The sequence below is a fragment of the Oncorhynchus kisutch genome, unplaced genomic scaffold, assembly GCF_002021735.2.
Source record: "Oncorhynchus kisutch isolate 150728-3 unplaced genomic scaffold, Okis_V2 Okis09a-Okis19a_hom, whole genome shotgun sequence".
Classification (NCBI taxonomy): Eukaryota; Metazoa; Chordata; class Actinopteri; order Salmoniformes; family Salmonidae; genus Oncorhynchus; species Oncorhynchus kisutch.
Window position 1 is genome coordinate 52,376 of NW_022261985.1, and position 17,986 is coordinate 70,361.

The window sequence follows — 17,986 nt, forward strand, 5'->3', positions numbered from 1 at the left end:
ATGTCCCCCGGGACCAGTGTCAGTGGGGGGCGCAGCCCTCAGGAGATGTCCCCCGGGACCAGTGTCAGTGGGGGGCGCAGCCCTCAGGAGATGTCCCCCGGGACCAGTGTCATTGGGGGGCGCAGCCCTCAGGAGATGTCCCCCGGGACCAGTGTCAGTGGGGGCCCAGCCCTCAGGAGATGTCCCCCGGGACCAGTGTCAGTGGGGGGCCCAGCCCTCAGGAGATGTCCCCCGGGACCAGAGTCAGTGGGGGGGCCCAGCCCTCAGGAGATGTCCCCCGGGACCAGTGTCAGTGGGGGGGCCCAGCCCTCAGGAGATGTCCCCCGGGACCAGTGTAAGTGGGGGGGCCCAGCCATCAGGAGATGTCCCCCGGGACCAGTGTCAGTGGGGGGGCCCAGCCCTCAGGAGATGTCCCCCGGGACCAGTGTCAGTGGGGGGGCCCAGCCCTCAGGAGATGTCCCCCGGGACCAGTGTCAGTGGGGGGCGCAGCCCTCAGGAGATGTCCCCCGGGACCAGTGTCAGTGGGGGGCGCAGCCCTCAGGAGATGTCCCCCGGGACCAGTGTCAGTGGGGGGCGCAGCCCTCAGGAGATGTCCCCCGGGACCAGTGTCATTGGGGGGCGCAGCCCTCAGGAGATGTCCCCCGGGACCAGTGTCAGTGGGGGCCCAGCCCTCAGGAGATGTCCCCCGGGACCAGTGTCAGTGGGGGGCCCAGCCCTCAGGAGATGTCCCCCGGGACCAGTGTCAGTGGGGGGCCCAGCCCTCAGGAGATGTCCCCCGGGACCAGTGTCAGTGGGGGGGCCCAGCCCTCAGGAGATGTCCCCCGGGACCAGTGTCAGTGGGGGGCCCAGCCCTCAGGAGATGTCCCCCGGGACCAGTGTCAGTGGGGGGGCCCAGCCCCCCTCAGGAGATGTCCCCCGGGACCAGTGTCAGTGGGGGGGTGCAGCCCTCCTATCTTCTCTTCCTTCTCATTATCTCACTCTCTTATTTATTTCTCTCTGGTGCTAATTTATTTATATTTTTCTCTCCTTTCTTTGTCTCACTCTTTCTCAATCTCTACTTTTTGTATCTCTCTCTTCCCCCCCTCTCCCTGATGGATATCACCATGGGGGGTCAGTCAGGTCTTCTTTAAAAAGCGATGAGAGTTAAGTGTGTCATTTTTCTCTCTAAATGGATCATTTGTATTTATTTGCCTGACTGTCACAGAGCCGGGTCTTAACCAGAGAGAACATGAAGGCTTTTTAAGAGGCCCCAGCTTCACCTCCTAACCCTATTATAGCCCAAGTGCTTGTAAATGATGATAAATGGACCTTGTACCTTTTGAGAACTCAATCTGGGCCCTGTAATCCATACTCATGGACATAGGGAAGATAGATCCTACTGTGGGTGTCAGTTTATGGTCAACATATGGTTTTGGAGAAATGGATGGAGAAATATTGCACCCTTACGTGTAACATATGTGTGACACAATACTGTACAGTGAAAGTCACTCAGATATCAGTATGCCTCTGGGTTTTATTTTCTTGACTAAATTAAGCAATGATTTGCTATAACTGCTGTCTATGCATATTTAGAGAAGACACGATTTGGTCAAGATAGTTTTTGTCTGGCTAGAGAGACTACCGTACTCATAGTACAGTGGAATAGCTATGCCTTTTCAATGAGCCGACTGGTGTCGGGGAAGGAGAGAGGAAAGGATGGTTTTCTATGAGCTGACTGTTTCTGTTTCTACGCCCTATAGAGGGACGGATCTAGTTAGTCTGTTTCTAGAAGTAACACAGCATAGCTAACCAACTAGTCGCTTAGTATAGAATCTCTTGCCCTCTTCCACTTTTTTGTCGTCTCTTTTCTTTCTCTCTTTCATTCGCCTTTCTGTTCATCCCTCAAACCTACGTGCTTCATTATCCTTTTATCTCCCCCCTCCTTCACCCTCTTCCCCATGCTACATCTTTCTTCTACTGGCTTTATTTAGTGCATCTCTCTGCCCTGTCCCCTCCTCTCCTTCACCCTCTTCCCCATGCTACATCTTTCTTCTACTGGCTTTATTTAGTGCATCTCTCTGCCCTGTCCCCTCCTCTCCTTCACCGTCTTCCCCATGCTACATCTTTCTTCTGCTGGCTTTATTTAGTGCATCTCTCTGCCCTGTCCCCTCCTCTCCTTCACCGTCTTCCCCATGCTACATCTTTCTTCTACTGGCTTTATTTAGTGCATCTCTCTGCCTGTCCCCTCCTCTCCGGCCACCCTCTCCTGTGTGCTTTCGCTTTTTACATTTTCATATTCTTCAGCCTCTCTCTCTCTCTCTTGCCCATTCCTCTCTCGTTCTTTCTCCGCGTCTCTGATAAAGCATCTCATCTCAATGCGGCTCCCTGCGGTCTGTCATATGTCTCCCCTCTCCAGCTTGATTTATGTGGCTGTGGTGTATAAACCATAGTGTAGCTATATGAAACAAACCCTAAGCGTCCCCTCTCTCCTGCTCTATCTATGGATCAAGGGGGGGAGAGAGGGAGGGAGAGGAGGATGGAGGGGAAACGTATCTCATATCAATAGAGCTATGTTGGCATGGAGACCTTTACTGATGGCCTCCTATATAAGCAGAGAGATGTATTGTCCCCCCACTCCGTAGGTACAGTACACACACCTCCCTCTCTCGCCCCGCTCAGCTACACGTCTCCATTTGTTTCAATCTCTCCCCCTCTGAAGTTTTATTCAATATCCCAGGCTCCTCGGAGGGGGAAGGCCATGCAGTGAGAGGGGATTTTTGATTGACAGCAGATGGATTTGACCTGCGAATGAATCTTCTGGTTGTCTGTGTTAGAGAAGGGGAATGAGAGGGAGGAAGAAGGATAGGAACTGCGAGACAAAGAGAGAAAAACGGAAAGGGAGAGAGAAACCGTGAGGGAGAGAAACCGAGAAGGAGAGAGGCAGAGATCAGACAAATCTATATGTCTGACAGTTCAGAGGAGCCATTCGGTCTCTTCCAAACCCTGAACAAAGAGCATTGTAAAAACAAATATGAACCATGGTCCCCCTCAGCTTTCTGACCCATTACGTCAGAACATATTAGCTACAAGTCTGATCTTAGACCACAAACAACTGTTTCCTCCTCAAAGGTCACCGCATTGAAACGTTTTTGTGCTTTTGATTCCTGTGGGGTCGAGAAACCAATAGAGGGGGGAGAAGGGGGATGTTTACGGATGCCCCAGTGTTCAGGTTTCATGGGAACAGGATGAATCACTGCTGTTTCTGACTACATGTAAATATATCACAGACAGTTCCCTGGGAATGGTATTCACTATGTGGTGCTACAGTGCCTTGCCCTTGACTACTCCACTAACAAAACTACAAAACCTTTCTCTGAGGTTGTATTGGGAATAGTTGCTGTGCTGTGGCTATGCAGCACACAGGCCGACTGTATTACAGGTGATAGTAACTGATGAGGGAGAGCCTAATGTAATATTGAGAAGGCAGAAATTCTCTTTCTCTTCACTCTCCTCTACCCGTGGCTGTGAGAATGAGTTAATATTCATCTTAATGATGGATGATGAATGACCCTGCGTGAGCCAGAGTGTGTGTGTGTGACAGTGTTATTGTCCTGATTAACTAAACACTGGCTCAGGTCTCTCTATGGAGTAGGGAAAGAGAAGGAAGGAATGAGAACTGGTTTATCTCTCATTTCCTCTCTCTCTCTTACCCTTTTCCTCGCTCTCTTACCCTCTTTCTCTCGCTCTCTCTTACCCTCTTCCTCTCTAGGTGTTCTACCCCCCCCCCCCCACCCTCTCTCTCTCTGTCATCTGTAATGGTTTCTAAGAGAAACAAACACTTGTGTTGTATCAGCAGGCTGCACCTGGCATTAACGCAAACGCTTAAGAAAATAATTAGCGGTTGTGTGTGGCTGCCTGGTCCCTGAAGGTGCCCAAAGGCAGTGGAATGAATGCTACGGTATAGGAGCTGCAGGAGGAGAATTCTGCTGTCTGTGTATGTGAGACACACTGTCATCCTTCACCGCAGAGACTTGGAGAAATGGGCATGTCACACCGAAGGCAATGAGTGGATTCTCTCAGTGCTTGAAGAGCTTCTATGTATATGAGATGGCGCGTTATGTTCGATCACTGCTCAAATGTGAAGAATAGTGACAGCCTACAGTACCATCAGAAATATCCATTAAATGGAAAGTTAACAACGGCAAGAATATATTTCTGATCATCCAGTACTTTGCTGCCTCGTATCAATAGGTGCCTTACTCGCCTACTTGCTGTTAAATGCAGTGGCGGCTGGTGACATCCCTTTGGCCATAATACCGTGGCCATGTGTTGGCGGCCATACTCAGAGGTCCCATGCAACCAGCCCTCCTGCATCGCATCCTAAGTAATGAACCATGTGGCCGTTGTGTCCTTTCAATCCCAACAGGAGGGTGAATTCTCACTACAGGCAGTAAATCCAACACCTGATTGGAACTGGAGGGGCTCAGCTGTGCCCCTAATGCCCCTCCAAGGATCAGAAAGGTGCTGACAGGCGAAATCAGCACTTTTGTGTGCTAACTGCTAAAGGATGATGATGCCAACATTAGCATAATGGCCCTAACATGTGCAGGTGTATCTTTTATGTATGGGTGGTTTATGGGGTGTGCTAACTGTCAAGAGACAGATCCTGCTACCAGATCATTGGTGCAGTTGATAGTCATTGCTGCTGAGATTAGCGAAAAGGCACTAACGCTTTGGGACCCATATGGCATTGCAGTGGTGATGAAAGACCATTTGTGGACTGAAGCTAGTCTTTAGCTTAAGATAAGCATTGCGATGTACAACTAGCATGAAAGTGGAACAATTTGGTGGCTCAACAGTACTGAACTATGCAGACCGTTTTGGTTAGCATTAGCGCACTTGTGATGTTTGATACACTGACACCTCAGTGTCGGTAGTTGTTTCCGCGGTGTCAGTAGTTGTTTCCGCGGTGTCAGTAGCTGTTTCCGCGGTGTCAGTAGCTGTTGCCGCGGTGTCAGTAGTTGTTGCCGCGGTGTCAGTAGCTGTTTCCGCGGTGTCAGTAGTTGTTTCCGCGGTGTCAGTAGTTGTTGCCGTGGTGTCAGTAGTTGTTGCCGCGGTGTCAGCAGCTGTTTCCGCGGTGTGAATGGCTATTTGGTGTCAGAAGTAAGGACTAGCCATTTGGGTGCTGTGTTCCTCAAATACATGTTTATTTGTGAAGTACACAGTTTACAGGTGTAAAAGGTGCAGTGAAAATGCCTGTGTGCCATTTCCCTTTAACATTGCAGTACAATAATCAATCAGTCAATAAATGTCCACTTAGCACGACCAAGGGGACAGCTAGCTATAGGAGAGGGTGTGTCAATGCAATCAGAAACCTATAGTCATGCAGGCTCTATCAATCAATACTGATACTCAGTTCTCAGGTGTGTCGTCAATAAACCCACGAGAGTCATCATCTTCATCACTATGATGAAGGGTTTCCTATCTCGGTACTTTTTGTTGTTGTTGTGGATTTTCTTTTTCTTTATCCTTTTTGTCCTCCTGTTTATTCTCTGGGTGTGTCCGTATTAGACATTGTTTGGCCAGTGTGTTTTCTGAGGAGAAAAGAGAACACAATTAGCCATAGAAAATAAACCCTGCATAGATCTCCTGTTTCCAGAGGGACGGGTATAGAACCTTTCTCCTGGTGACAGGATGGCACGGCTCGCCAATATTCACACGTCCTCTGGCCCTTCCATTGACGTGGGGAGCCTCTAATGAATGGATTGGCATGCCCGTCACTGTTGCGCTGACGGTTGCTTCCATTGGCTGGATCAACCTTTGGCCCCATCTCTTCTACAGTCTGACTGATCCCAGATGAACCACTGCTGTGGGATGGGGAGTGGGCCGAATGGGCAGGACAATTTCATGTTTTTGTGTGTCTCTCGCTCTCTTCTCTCTCCTGCTGTCAGTAAATGGGGAATGTTAGTAGTTGTTTTGTAGGTGTGTATGTGTGGGCTGATGTGATTGATTTGAATGTGTAATGTGTGTAGTGTATGATATTGATTGTAAATACTAAAGTCTGTCTCCTCCAGGCGGTTTGAGGTGAGTCCAGTGTGTGCTGATCTGCAGGGTCAGATCCTGAAGTGCTACCAGGAACACAGTGGGAAGACGCTGCTCTGCTCCACCATCGCCTCCCGCTACCTGCAGTGTGTCAACCAAGCTAAACAGGTGGGCCCACGTGGTGGGAGGGTGTGGGTGTGTGTGTACCTTGGGATACGTATGAATAACTTGTTGGTGTCTATCCCCATCTACTGTAATTTATAAGACATGTTGTTTTGTTTACAAATCTCTACTGTCTGAAAAGGAAAGCATGAATGAGTTCTACGTCTAATGAAAGCCTCTGTTTATTCCCATATTGCTGCATGATTTTGTTGTCTGAAAAGAATGGAAATAATGATCTTGCCCCCCTTTGGGCAACTGCTACAGACATTAGAAAGTAAGTTGTACTGTTCCAGGATCTGTCTCTCCCAGTAGTGTAGCTATGGGCAACCGCTACAGACATTAGAAAGTAAGTTGTACTGTTCCAGGATCTGTCTCTCCCAGTAGAGTAGCTATGGGCAACCGCTACAGACATTAGAAAGTCAGTTGTACTGTTCCAGGATCTGTCTCTCCCAGTAGAGTAGCTATGGGCAACCGCTACAGACATTAGAAAGTAAGTTGTACTGTTCCAGGATCTGTCTCTCCCAGTAGAGTAGCTATGGGCAACCGCTACAAACATTAGAAAGTCAGTTGTACTGTTCCAGGATCTGTCTCTCCCAGTAGTTGTCATGTAGCTTCATCAAACCCCAGATGTACTTAGGTCACTGTGTGTAGTACCACTAGTACAGTTAATTTCCTTCCTACATGACTTCATGGTTGTTGCCGACCAAACAGACACGTCTTTCTCTCTGCATCCCTCTCATTGAAAAATGTGCATCTTAAAGCACTGTCAATAAACACACACTCGCATAGCTCGACTGGTCACACACACACACACACACACACACACACACACACACACACACACACACACACACACACACACATACTCACACACACCACACACACACGCATACACACACACACACATACACACATACACATACATACACACACACACTAATAAAGACTCTTGGTTGCCCCTGCGTTTGAGACCATAGTGTTTCTCGCTTGCTAAAACTCACTCTAAACTGTAGTTTCAGAGGAAAGCTCTATTTCCATAATACCTGCTGACGCTGGCTGCTTTCTTTCACTGCTTAAGTGTGTGTTTAATTTAATAAGGTCCAGGCCAGACGACCAGGTCAGACGGTGCCGTTCTGATACCATTGTCCTCTCGTTCTTCTTTATTTCTCTCAAGTCATTGGAAAGTGGACGTGTTTTAGGCCCTCTAAGAAACGCATATGGTAATGGTATTGTCTCAACGTTGATATTAATGGCACACACACACAAAACACACAAGGATAGACGTAAACACACACACACACTTTCCTCTGGCACTTTTCAATATACAGTGGTAGAGTCAGACAAAACCCAATTTATATTCAGATAGGTTTTCTATTAGATTTTTTCTTTTACAATTTGACAGTTTCTAGAGAAGTGTGTTCCTCCGCTCTCCCTGGGGTATTAGTAATACATCTAGGCCCGCGGGGGGCGGCTAGGTACTAAGCTATACATCATGTAAATAACACTATGTATTATTCATTTGTACGAGTGCTACCTACCTGTAGCCTCTTTGGAATCCCACAAGGCTGTGTGTTCCCTGCCGCACACATTCACTCCTCTGATCTTGTAAATGTGGAAATCAGCCTGGAATATTATGGGAAGCCACAGAGTTGATCAGCTTCCCGCAATCAAAATACACTCGTAGTAGAGGGTTATCTGTGTAAGAAAGCTGTTACAATCATCAGGTGAGACATGAAACAGAGCCCTGATACAGCCCACTGCAGAGGGACAATATAACCTAGTTAAAAGAATAGGAGAAGAGGGGATACAGCCCACTGCAGAGGGACAATATAACCTAGTTAAAAGAATAGGAGACGAGGTGATACAGCCCACTGCAGAGGGACAATATAACCTAGTTAAAAGAATAGGAGAAGAGGTGATACAGCCCACTGCAGAGGGACAATATAACCTAGTTAAAAGAATAGGAGATGAGGGACAATATATCCTAGTTATAAGAATAGGAGATGAGGGACAATATAACCTAGTTAAAAGAATAGGAGATGAGGGACAATATAACCTAGTTAAAAGAATAGGAGATACAGCCCACTGCAGAGAGACAATATAACCTAGTTAAAAGAATAGGAGACGAGGGGATACAGCCCACTGCAGAGGGACAATATAACCTAGTTAAAAGAATAGGAGACGAGGGGATACAGCCCACTGCAGAGGGACAATATAACCTAGTTAAAAGAATAGGAGACGAGGGGATACAGCCCACTGCAGAGGGACAATATAACCTAGTTAAAAGAATAGGAGAAGAGGGGATACAGCCCACTGCAGAGGGACAATATAACCTAGTTAAAAGAATAGGAGAAGAGGGGATACAGCCCACTGCAGAGGGACAATATAACCTAGTTAAAAGAATAGGAGAAGAGGTGATACAGCCCACTGCAGAGGGACAATATAACCTAGTTAAAAGAATAGGAGAAGAGGTGATACAGCCCACTGCAGAGGGACAATATAACCTAGTTATAAGAATAGGAGATACAGCCCACTGCAGAGGGACAATATAACCTAGTTAAAAGAATAGGAGGTGATACAGCCCACTGCAGAGGGACAATATAACCTAGTTAAAAGAATAGGAGATACAGCCCACTGCAGAGGGACAATATAACCTAGTTAAAAGAATAGGAGATACAGCCCACTGCAGAGGGACAATATAACCTAGTTAAAAGAATAGGAGACAAGGGGATACAGCCCACTGCAGAGGGACAATATAACCTAGTTAAAAGAATAGGAGATGAGGGACAATATAACCTAGTTAAAAGAATAGGAGATACAGCCCACTGCAGAGAGACAATTATAACCTAGTTAAAAGAATAGGAGAAGAGGTGATACAGCCCACTGCAGAGGGACAATATAACCTAGTTAAAAGAATAGGAGATACAGCCTACTGCAGAGGGACAATATAACCTAGTTAAAAGAATAGGAGACAAGGGGATACAGCCCACTGCAGAGGGACAATATAACCTAGTTAAAAGAATAGGAGATGAGGGACAATATAACCTAGTTAAAAGAATAGGAGATACAGCCCACTGCAGAGAGACAATATAACCTAGTTAAAAGAATAGGAGAAGAGGTGATACAGCCCACTGCAGAGGGACAATATAACCTAGTTAAAAGAATAGGAGAAGAGGTGATACAGCCCACTGCAGAGGGACAATATAACCTAGTTAAAAGAATAGGAGAAGAGGGGATACAGCCCACTGCAGAGGGACAATATAACCTAGTTAAAAGAATAGGAGACGAGGGGATACAGCCCACTGCAGAGGGACAATATAACCTAGTTAAAAGAATAGGAGATACAGCCCACTGCAGAGGCACAATATAACCTAGTTAAAAGAATAGGAGACAAGGGGATACAGCCCACTGCAGAGGGACAATATAACCTAGTTAAAAGAATAGGAGATGAGGGACAATATAACCTAGTTAAAAGAATAGGAGATACAGCCCACTGCAGAGAGACAATTATAACCTAGTTAAAAGAATAGGAGAAGAGGTGATACAGCCCACTGCAGAGGGACAATATAACCTAGTTAAAAGAATAGGAGATACAGCCCACTGCAGAGGGACAATATAACCTAGTTAAAAGAATAGGAGACAAGGGGATACAGCCCACTGCAGAGGGACAATATAACCTAGTTAAAAGAATAGGAGATGAGGGACAATATAACCTAGTTAAAAGAATAGGAGATACAGCCCACTGCAGAGAGACAATATAACCTAGTTAAAAGAATAGGAGAAGAGGTGATACAGCCCACTGCAGAGGGACAATATAACCTAGTTAAAAGAATAGGAGAAGAGGTGATACAGCCCACTGCAGAGGGACAATATAACCTAGTTAAAAGAATAGGAGAAGAGGGGATACAGCCCACTGCAGAGGGACAATATAACCTAGTTAAAAGAATAGGAGACGAGGGGATACAGCCCACTGCAGAGGGACAATATAACCTAGTTAAAAGAATAGGAGAAGAGGGGATACAGCCCACTGCAGAGGGACAATATAACCTAGTTAAAAGAATAGGAGAAGAGGTGATACAGCCCACTGCAGAGGGACAATATAACCTAGTTAAAAGAATAGGAGACGAGGTGATACAGCCCACTGCAGAGGGACAATATAACCTAGTTAAAAGAATAGGAGACGAGGTGATACAGCCCACTGCAGAGGGACAATATAACCTAGTTAAAAGAATAGGAGAAGAGGGGATACAGCCCACTGCAGAGGGACAATATAACCTAGTTAAAAGAATAGGAGACGAGGTGATACAGCCCACTGCAGAGGGACAATATAACCTAGTTAAAAGAATAGGAGAAGAGGGGATACAGCCCACTGCAGAGGGACAATATAACCTAGTTAAAAGAATAGGAGAAGAGGTGATACAGCCCACTGCAGAGGGACAATATAACCTAGTTAAAAGAATAGGAGAAGAGGGGATACAGCCCACTGCAGAGAGACAATATAACCTAGTTAAAAGAATAGGAGAAGAGGTGATACAGCCCACTGCAGAGGGACAATATAACCTAGTTAAAAGAATAGGAGAAGAGGGGATACAGCCCACTGCAGAGGGACAATATAACCTAGTTAAAAGAATAAGAGAAGAGGTGATACAGCCCACTGCAGAGGGACAATATAACCTAGTTAAAAGAATAGGAGACGAGGTGATACAGCCCACTGCAGAGGGACAATATAACCTAGTTAAAAGAATAGGAGAAGAGGGGATACAGCCCACTGCAGAGGGACAATATAACCTAGTTAAAAGAATAGGAGACGAGGTGATACAGCCCACTGCAGAGGGACAATATAACCTAGTTAAAAGAATAGGAGAAGAGGGGATACAGCCCACTGCAGAGGGACAATATAACCTAGTTAAAAGAATAGGAGAAGAGGGGATACAGCCCACTGCAGAGGGACAATATAACCTAGTTATAAGAATAGGAGAAGAGGTGATACAGCCCACTGCAGAGGGACAATATAACCTAGTTAAAAGAATAGGAGAAGAGGGGATACAGCCCACTGCAGAGGGACAATATAACCTAGTTAAAAGAATAGGAGACGAGGGGATACAGCCCACTGCAGAGGGACAATATAACCTAGTTAAAAGAATAGGAGACGAGGGGATACAGCCCACTGCAGAGGGACAATATAACCTAGTTAAAACAATAGGAGAAGAGGGGATACAGCCCACTGCAGAGGGACAATATAACCTAGTTATAAGAATAGGAGACGAGGTGATACAGCCCACTACAGAGGGACAATATAGCCTAGTTAAAAGAATAGGAGACGAGGTGATACAGGCCACTGCAGAGGGACAATATAACCTAGTTAAAAGAATAGGAGAAGAGGGGATACAGCCCACTGCAGAGAGACAATATAACCTAGTTAAAAGAATAGGAGAAGAGGGGATACAGCCCACTGCAGAGGGACAATATAACCTAGTTAAAAGAATAGGAGATACAGCCCACTGCAGAGAGACAATATAACCTAGTTAAAAGAATAGGAGGTGATACAGCCCACTGCAGAGGGACAATATAACCTAGTTAAAAGAATAGGAGGTGATACAGCCCACTGCAGAGGGACAATATAACCTAGTTAAAAGAATAGGAGACAAGGGGATACAGCCCACTGCAGAGGGACAATATAACCTAGTTAAAAGAATAGGAGGTGATACAGCCCACTGCAGAGGGACAATATAACCTAGTTAAAAGAATAGGAGGTGATACAGCCCACTGCAGAGGGACAATATAACCTAGTTAAAAGAATAGGAGACAAGGGGATACAGCCCACTGCAGAGAGACAATATAACCTAGTTAAAAGAATAGGAGATGAGGGACAATATAACCTAGTTAAAAGAATAGGAGATACAGCCCACTGCAGAGGGACAATATAACCTAGTTAAAAGAATAGGAGAAGAGGTGATACAGCCCACTGCAGAGGGACAATATAACCTAGTTAAAAGAATAGGAGAAGAGGGGATACAGCCCACTGCAGAGAGACAATATAACCTAGTTAAAAGAATAGGAGAAGAGGTGATACAGCCCACTGCAGAGGGACAATATAACCTAGTTAAAAGAATAGGAGAAGAGGGGATACAGCCCACTGCAGAGGGACAATATAACCTAGTTAAAAGAATAGGAGAAGAGGTGATACAGCCCACTGCAGAGGGACAATATAACCTAGTTAAAAGAATAGGAGACGAGGTGATACAGCCCACTGCAGAGGGACAATATAACCTAGTTAAAAGAATAGGAGAAGAGGGGATACAGCCCACTGCAGAGGGACAATATAACCTAGTTAAAAGAATAGGAGACGAGGTGATACAGCCCACTGCAGAGGGACAATATAACCTAGTTAAAAGAATAGGAGAAGAGGGGATACAGCCCACTGCAGAGGGACAATATAACCTAGTTATAAGAATAGGAGAAGAGGTGATACAGCCCACTGCAGAGGGACAATATAACCTAGTTAAAAGAATAGGAGAAGAGGGGATACAGCCCACTGCAGAGGGACAATATAACCTAGTTAAAAGAATAGGAGAAGAGGTGATACAGCCCACTGCAGAGGGACAATATAACCTAGTTAAAAGAATAGGAGGTGATACAGCCCACTGCAGAGGGACAATATAATCTAGTTAAAAGAATAGGAGATGAGGGACAATATAACCTAGTTATAAGAATAGGAGAAGAGGTGATACAGCCCACTGCAGAGGGACAATATAACCTAGTTAAAAGAATAGGAGAAGAGGGGATACAGCCCACTGCAGAGGGACAATATAACCTAGTTAAAAGAATAGGAGATGAGGGACAATATAACCTAGTTAAAAGAATAGGAGATGAGGGACAATATAACCTAGTTATAAGAATAGGAGACGAGGTGATACAGCCCACTGCAGAGGGACAATATAACCTAGTTAAAAGAATAGGAGATGAGGGACAATATAACCTAGTTAAAAGAATAGGAGATGAGGGACAATATAACCTAGTTATAAGAATAGGAGAAGAGGTGATGAAAGTGGGGTCGTAATGGTTTATTATTTTTATTATTGTTATTTTTTTTGCAGATGCGGTACAGTAGCTACACAGTAACTGAGCAGGAAGCTATGTGGAGGGGTCAAAGGATGTATCAAGCACCAGATAAGACCTAGATGGGGTCAAATCTCTGCCTCTCAACCTGCGCTCCTACTCTTATCAGTGTCTCAATTCATCTTTCTGTGATTCATTGCATCCTTCTCAATCTTCTTGAAGGAGAAAGTCCAATGTCCCTCCCCTTTGACCTTCTCCAACGTGTTTTGGGAAGGAGGCAAGGAGAGGGAGTAGGCTAATCGACGAAAGATGATGAATTGAGAAACAGCCTCAGTTGCTATAAAAGACACTTCACACTCCATACAAAACCCCAACCTCCTTCAAGGTTCAAACGGCCCACTAAACAAGCCCGTAATGAATTACCCCTGATAGGATTGTCCACTCCATCACCATTGAACACATCATAATAATAATAATAATATGACATCATCTGTCTTAGTATTGACTGGGCCAAGAGAGGGGAAAGACTACAGGGTTGTCATCAGACAGGCCTTTGTGACTCTGATAATTACCAGTATTCCTTATCATCAGCCCGCGATAATATTTAGACCTTGATGGCCTCTCTTGCAAGCGCACGCGCGCGCACACACACACACACACACTCCCTGTCACTTTATAATACACACACACACACACACTCCCTGTCACTTTATAATCCACACACACACACACACACACACACACACACACACTCCCTGTCACTTTATAATACACACACACACACACACACACACACACACACACACACACACACTCCCTGTCACTTTATAATCCACACAATGCTAAAGGGGTCCAGATAGCGACTGACTGGGGTTATTATATAGAAAGAGGGGGAATAGAGCGACTGGAAGGACCGATGAAGAGGAAGAAGAGTCTTTTGAGAGGCCCATGAATAGAAGGTTTATCACGGGGGCCGATCTCTCTCGCTCTCTCTCTTCATTGCATATTCTCACCGCATGACCACTTCTTGCCTGGTTGCCTCCCCCAGTCATCTTGGATCTCAGAGGTCTTACTAGCTGCTATAGCTTTTTTGGGATGTAAAAATCTGAAATGAATGTTCCTTGTTGACGGTCTTTGCACAGAGTTGAAACAGGGTTTAAAACAGCTTGTTCTATGTTTGACGTGATCCTGCTGTAAACCAGTTGCTCTCTGACCATATCTATTCAGTTCGGCTACCTCCGTTCTGTCACTTCACAGCATTAGATAAGGTCCCAGCCTTCAGAAATGTGTCTGTTAGGTTGGACAGAGTAAATGTTGTTCATCTGTAATGACTGGTGTCATGGTAGTATAGAGTGTGTTGTCTGTTAGGTTGGACAGAGTAAATGTTGTTCATCTGTAATGACTGGTGTCATGGTAGTATAGAGTGTGTTGTCTGTTAGGTTGGACAGAGTAAATGTTGTTCATCTGTCATGACTGGTATCATGGTAGTATAGAGTGTAGTCTAGTGTGTAGAATGAATTGATCCGACAGCTATAGGGAGGCACCAACATGGATGAATCTAATCTAGAACACAAATCAATCTACTGCCCCCCCCTCCCTCCCTCTCTCTCTCCCCCCCTATCTGTATTCAATCGCTTTGGCTTTTTCTCCTTTGTTCTCCCTCTTAAGTAAAACATTTTTGGGGCCACTTTTCTGTGTTCCCTTCCCCCACATAGTTTTCCTCTCCACTCCCCATCTCCTCTAATTGTTCTCACCACACTTCTCCTGTGAGGCAGCAAGTGCTATAGCCTGTATCAAATGGGGATTGACAGGGAGGGTGATGTGTTGGGGATTGACCGGGAGGGTGATGTGTTGGGGATTGACAGGGAGGGTGATGTGTTGGGGATTGACCGGGAGGGTGATGTGTTGGGGATTGACCGGGAGGGTGATGTGTTGGGGATTGACCGGGAGGGTGATGTGTTGGGGATTGACCGGGAGGGTGATGTGTTGGGGATTGACCGGGAGGGTGATGTGTTGGGGATTGACCGGGAGGGTGATGTGTTGGGGATTGACCGGGAGGGTGATGTGTTGGGGATTGACAGGGAGGGTGATGTGTTGGGGATTGACCGGGAGGGTGATGTGTTGGGGATTGACCGGGAGGGTGATGTGTTGGGGATTGACCAGGGGGGGGGGGGGGGGGTGTTGGGGATTGACCGGGAGGGTGATGTGTTGGGGATTGACCGGGAGGGGGGGGTGTTGGGGATTGACCGGGAGGGTGATGTGTTGGGGATTTGTGGCAAGAGTTATCACTAATATGAAATCCCCTCCTTCTCTCTCTACCTCCCTCCTCCCCTCTCTCACATTCTCTCTTTTTTTATCCTGTTGTTCCAGAACAAGTTGAGGACTGGGGGCTAAGAGTGAGGTGGTGTGGCATTACGGTTTATCAACCCTTTATCGACTGCAAATGAGTGGAGAGGAGAGGAAGCACCAGAGATCGCAACCCCGACTCGAGGTAGAAACAGAACCGCAACCTGACCAGAACCAGGAACACAAGACAACCAGACAACCCTGAGAGAGATGGACACCCCTTAGCCCAACACCCTTCTCCCCCCCACCCCCACTGACCCCTAAACCCGTTACTCCTTCGTAAGATCCCACCTACAGTACCTACACCCCTTCTCCCCCACCCCACTCCACTGCATGTCTATCTCTACTACCAAGAGGGAGGAGGACAACGGTAGCACTTCCTAAAGAGTACCACGCAGTAGCTCCATCACGCAGCAGCAGTAGGAGAAGTGCAACTGTCCGCCATGTTGGAGATGCATGAATACATGCAGAGACGGAGAGTTTAAGCCTAGGCGGAGTCCACCAGAACCAATGCAGGCCCAGAGCTGAAGATATCCTCACGGACTGAACCACTATCATTACCAACACGCACCACCACCCAACCAGCACACCCCTCTTACAAAGCCACTAGTCCGCCCCATCACCACCCAACCAGCTCACCCCTCTTACAAAGCCACTAGTCCGCCCCATCACCACCCAACCAGCTCACCCCTCTTACAAAGCCACTAGTCCACCCCATCACCACCCAACCAGCTCACCCCTCTTACAAAGCCACTAGTCCACCCCATCACCACCCAACCAGCTCACCCCTCTTACAAAGCCACTAGTCCACCCCATCACCACACCCTCTATCATAAACCTACATGATCACATGACTTCTATCCACCCTGTTGTATCCCTCTATCCACTATATAAACCTACATGATCACATGACTTCTATCCACCACATGACTTCTATCCACCCTGCTGTATCCCTCTATCCACTATATAAACCTACATGATCACATGACTTTTATCCACCACATGACTTCTATCCACCCTGTTGTATCCCTCTATCCACTATATAAACCTACATGATCACATGACTTCTATCCACCCTGCTGTATCCCTCTATCCACTATATAAACCTACATGATCACATGACTTCTATCCACCAGGCTTCACCCTACTGTATCCCTCTATCCCTGTGCACTGTCCTGCACACACACCATTGTGTCTGAGCGTTGCGTGTGTTCCAGTGTGTTTAGTAATGCATCTACTTGTTTTGTTTTCATCCCAACCGTGTCACAATCACTTCTGACACACGTCTGATCAGAGGAAATTAAAGAATGAATCCGGAATTGACCTTGTTGTCGTTGAATGTGTCTCTCAATATTAAATGTGAAAGAGAGGGTGTGTGTGTGAAAGAGACTCCCTATTGTGTAGTCTCTCTGTTGTGTATTTCTATGTAAGTGACATCAGAAGAACGACTGTTCTTCAGCGACAGAGCCACAGTCATCTTGTCTCCCTGGCGACAACGCACCTGGCAGACGAAGAGATGGTGAAACCCACCCAGAGAGAGAGATGGAAAGGAAGAGAGGGAACACTCCTCACACTTGTATCCTCCTCTCTTCCCTTCCTCTCAGACATGTCATCAGTCCTCTGTGCTGCTCCAGTTCAGTGGAGGACTACACATCTAATACTACCAGCAACGAGACTGCTTCACAATGCCGTCTGCACTCTATACCTGTGTGTGTGTGTGTGTGTGTGTGTGTGTGTGTGTGTGTGTGTGTGTGTGTGTGTGTGTGTGTGTGTGTGTGTGTGTGTGTGTGTGTGTGTGTGTGTGTGTGTGTGTGTGTGTGTGTGAGATCCGTGGTCTGTTGGGATGTCAGGTTCATCATCCCAGCTGGAAATGTTGAGAAGAAACCTGATCTCAACTCCGTGTCAGACACACACACAGTCTACAGAATGGAGTGTGCGTGCATTAGTAAGTCTCTGTGTCTGATCCCTCCATGTCAGTCACTGTTTGACTTGGTGGTTAGGGCTGAGTGACCTTTGGGGGGCGGGTGACTGGGGTTCAGAGGTGGTGGGAGTTCAGGCCAGAGCAGGTGTTACCCGGGGTCTAGACCTATAGGCTTTCCATCTCCTCACTCTCCCTGTCTTACCCGGGAGCGTTGTAATTCTTGTCATAAACCGGTGCGCCTGGCACCTACTACCAGTCCCCGTTCAAAGGCAGTCATCCTCTGAAGGACACACATACACAATGTCTCAATTGGCTCCAGGCTTAAAAATCATCTACACAAGTGACATCAATAAGGGATCATAGCTTTCACCTGGTCAGTCTATGTCATGGAAAGAGCAGGTGTTAATATTTTATTTACTCAGTGTATATCTGTGGACCAACTCCTCTCGGTCTTCACTGCTCCTCAGTACAGTTCTG

General features: G+C 46.5%; 1 protein-coding gene across 1 annotated transcript in view; it reads left to right on the plus strand.

Annotated features, from left to right (window-relative positions):
• LOC109885913 (MICOS complex subunit MIC19-like) overlaps positions 1-16,911 on the plus strand; it is a 66,208-nt gene extending 49,297 nt beyond the window's left edge. Inside the window, exons 5-6 of the mRNA XM_031815382.1 lie at positions 6,054-6,189; positions 15,613-16,911. Coding sequence (XP_031671242.1) covers positions 6,054-6,189; positions 15,613-15,636 — 160 coding nt within the window. The 3' untranslated portion in view covers positions 15,637-16,911. The remainder of the gene's footprint in view (positions 1-6,053; positions 6,190-15,612) is intronic.
• Positions 16,912-17,986: the final 1,075 nt, after the last annotated feature.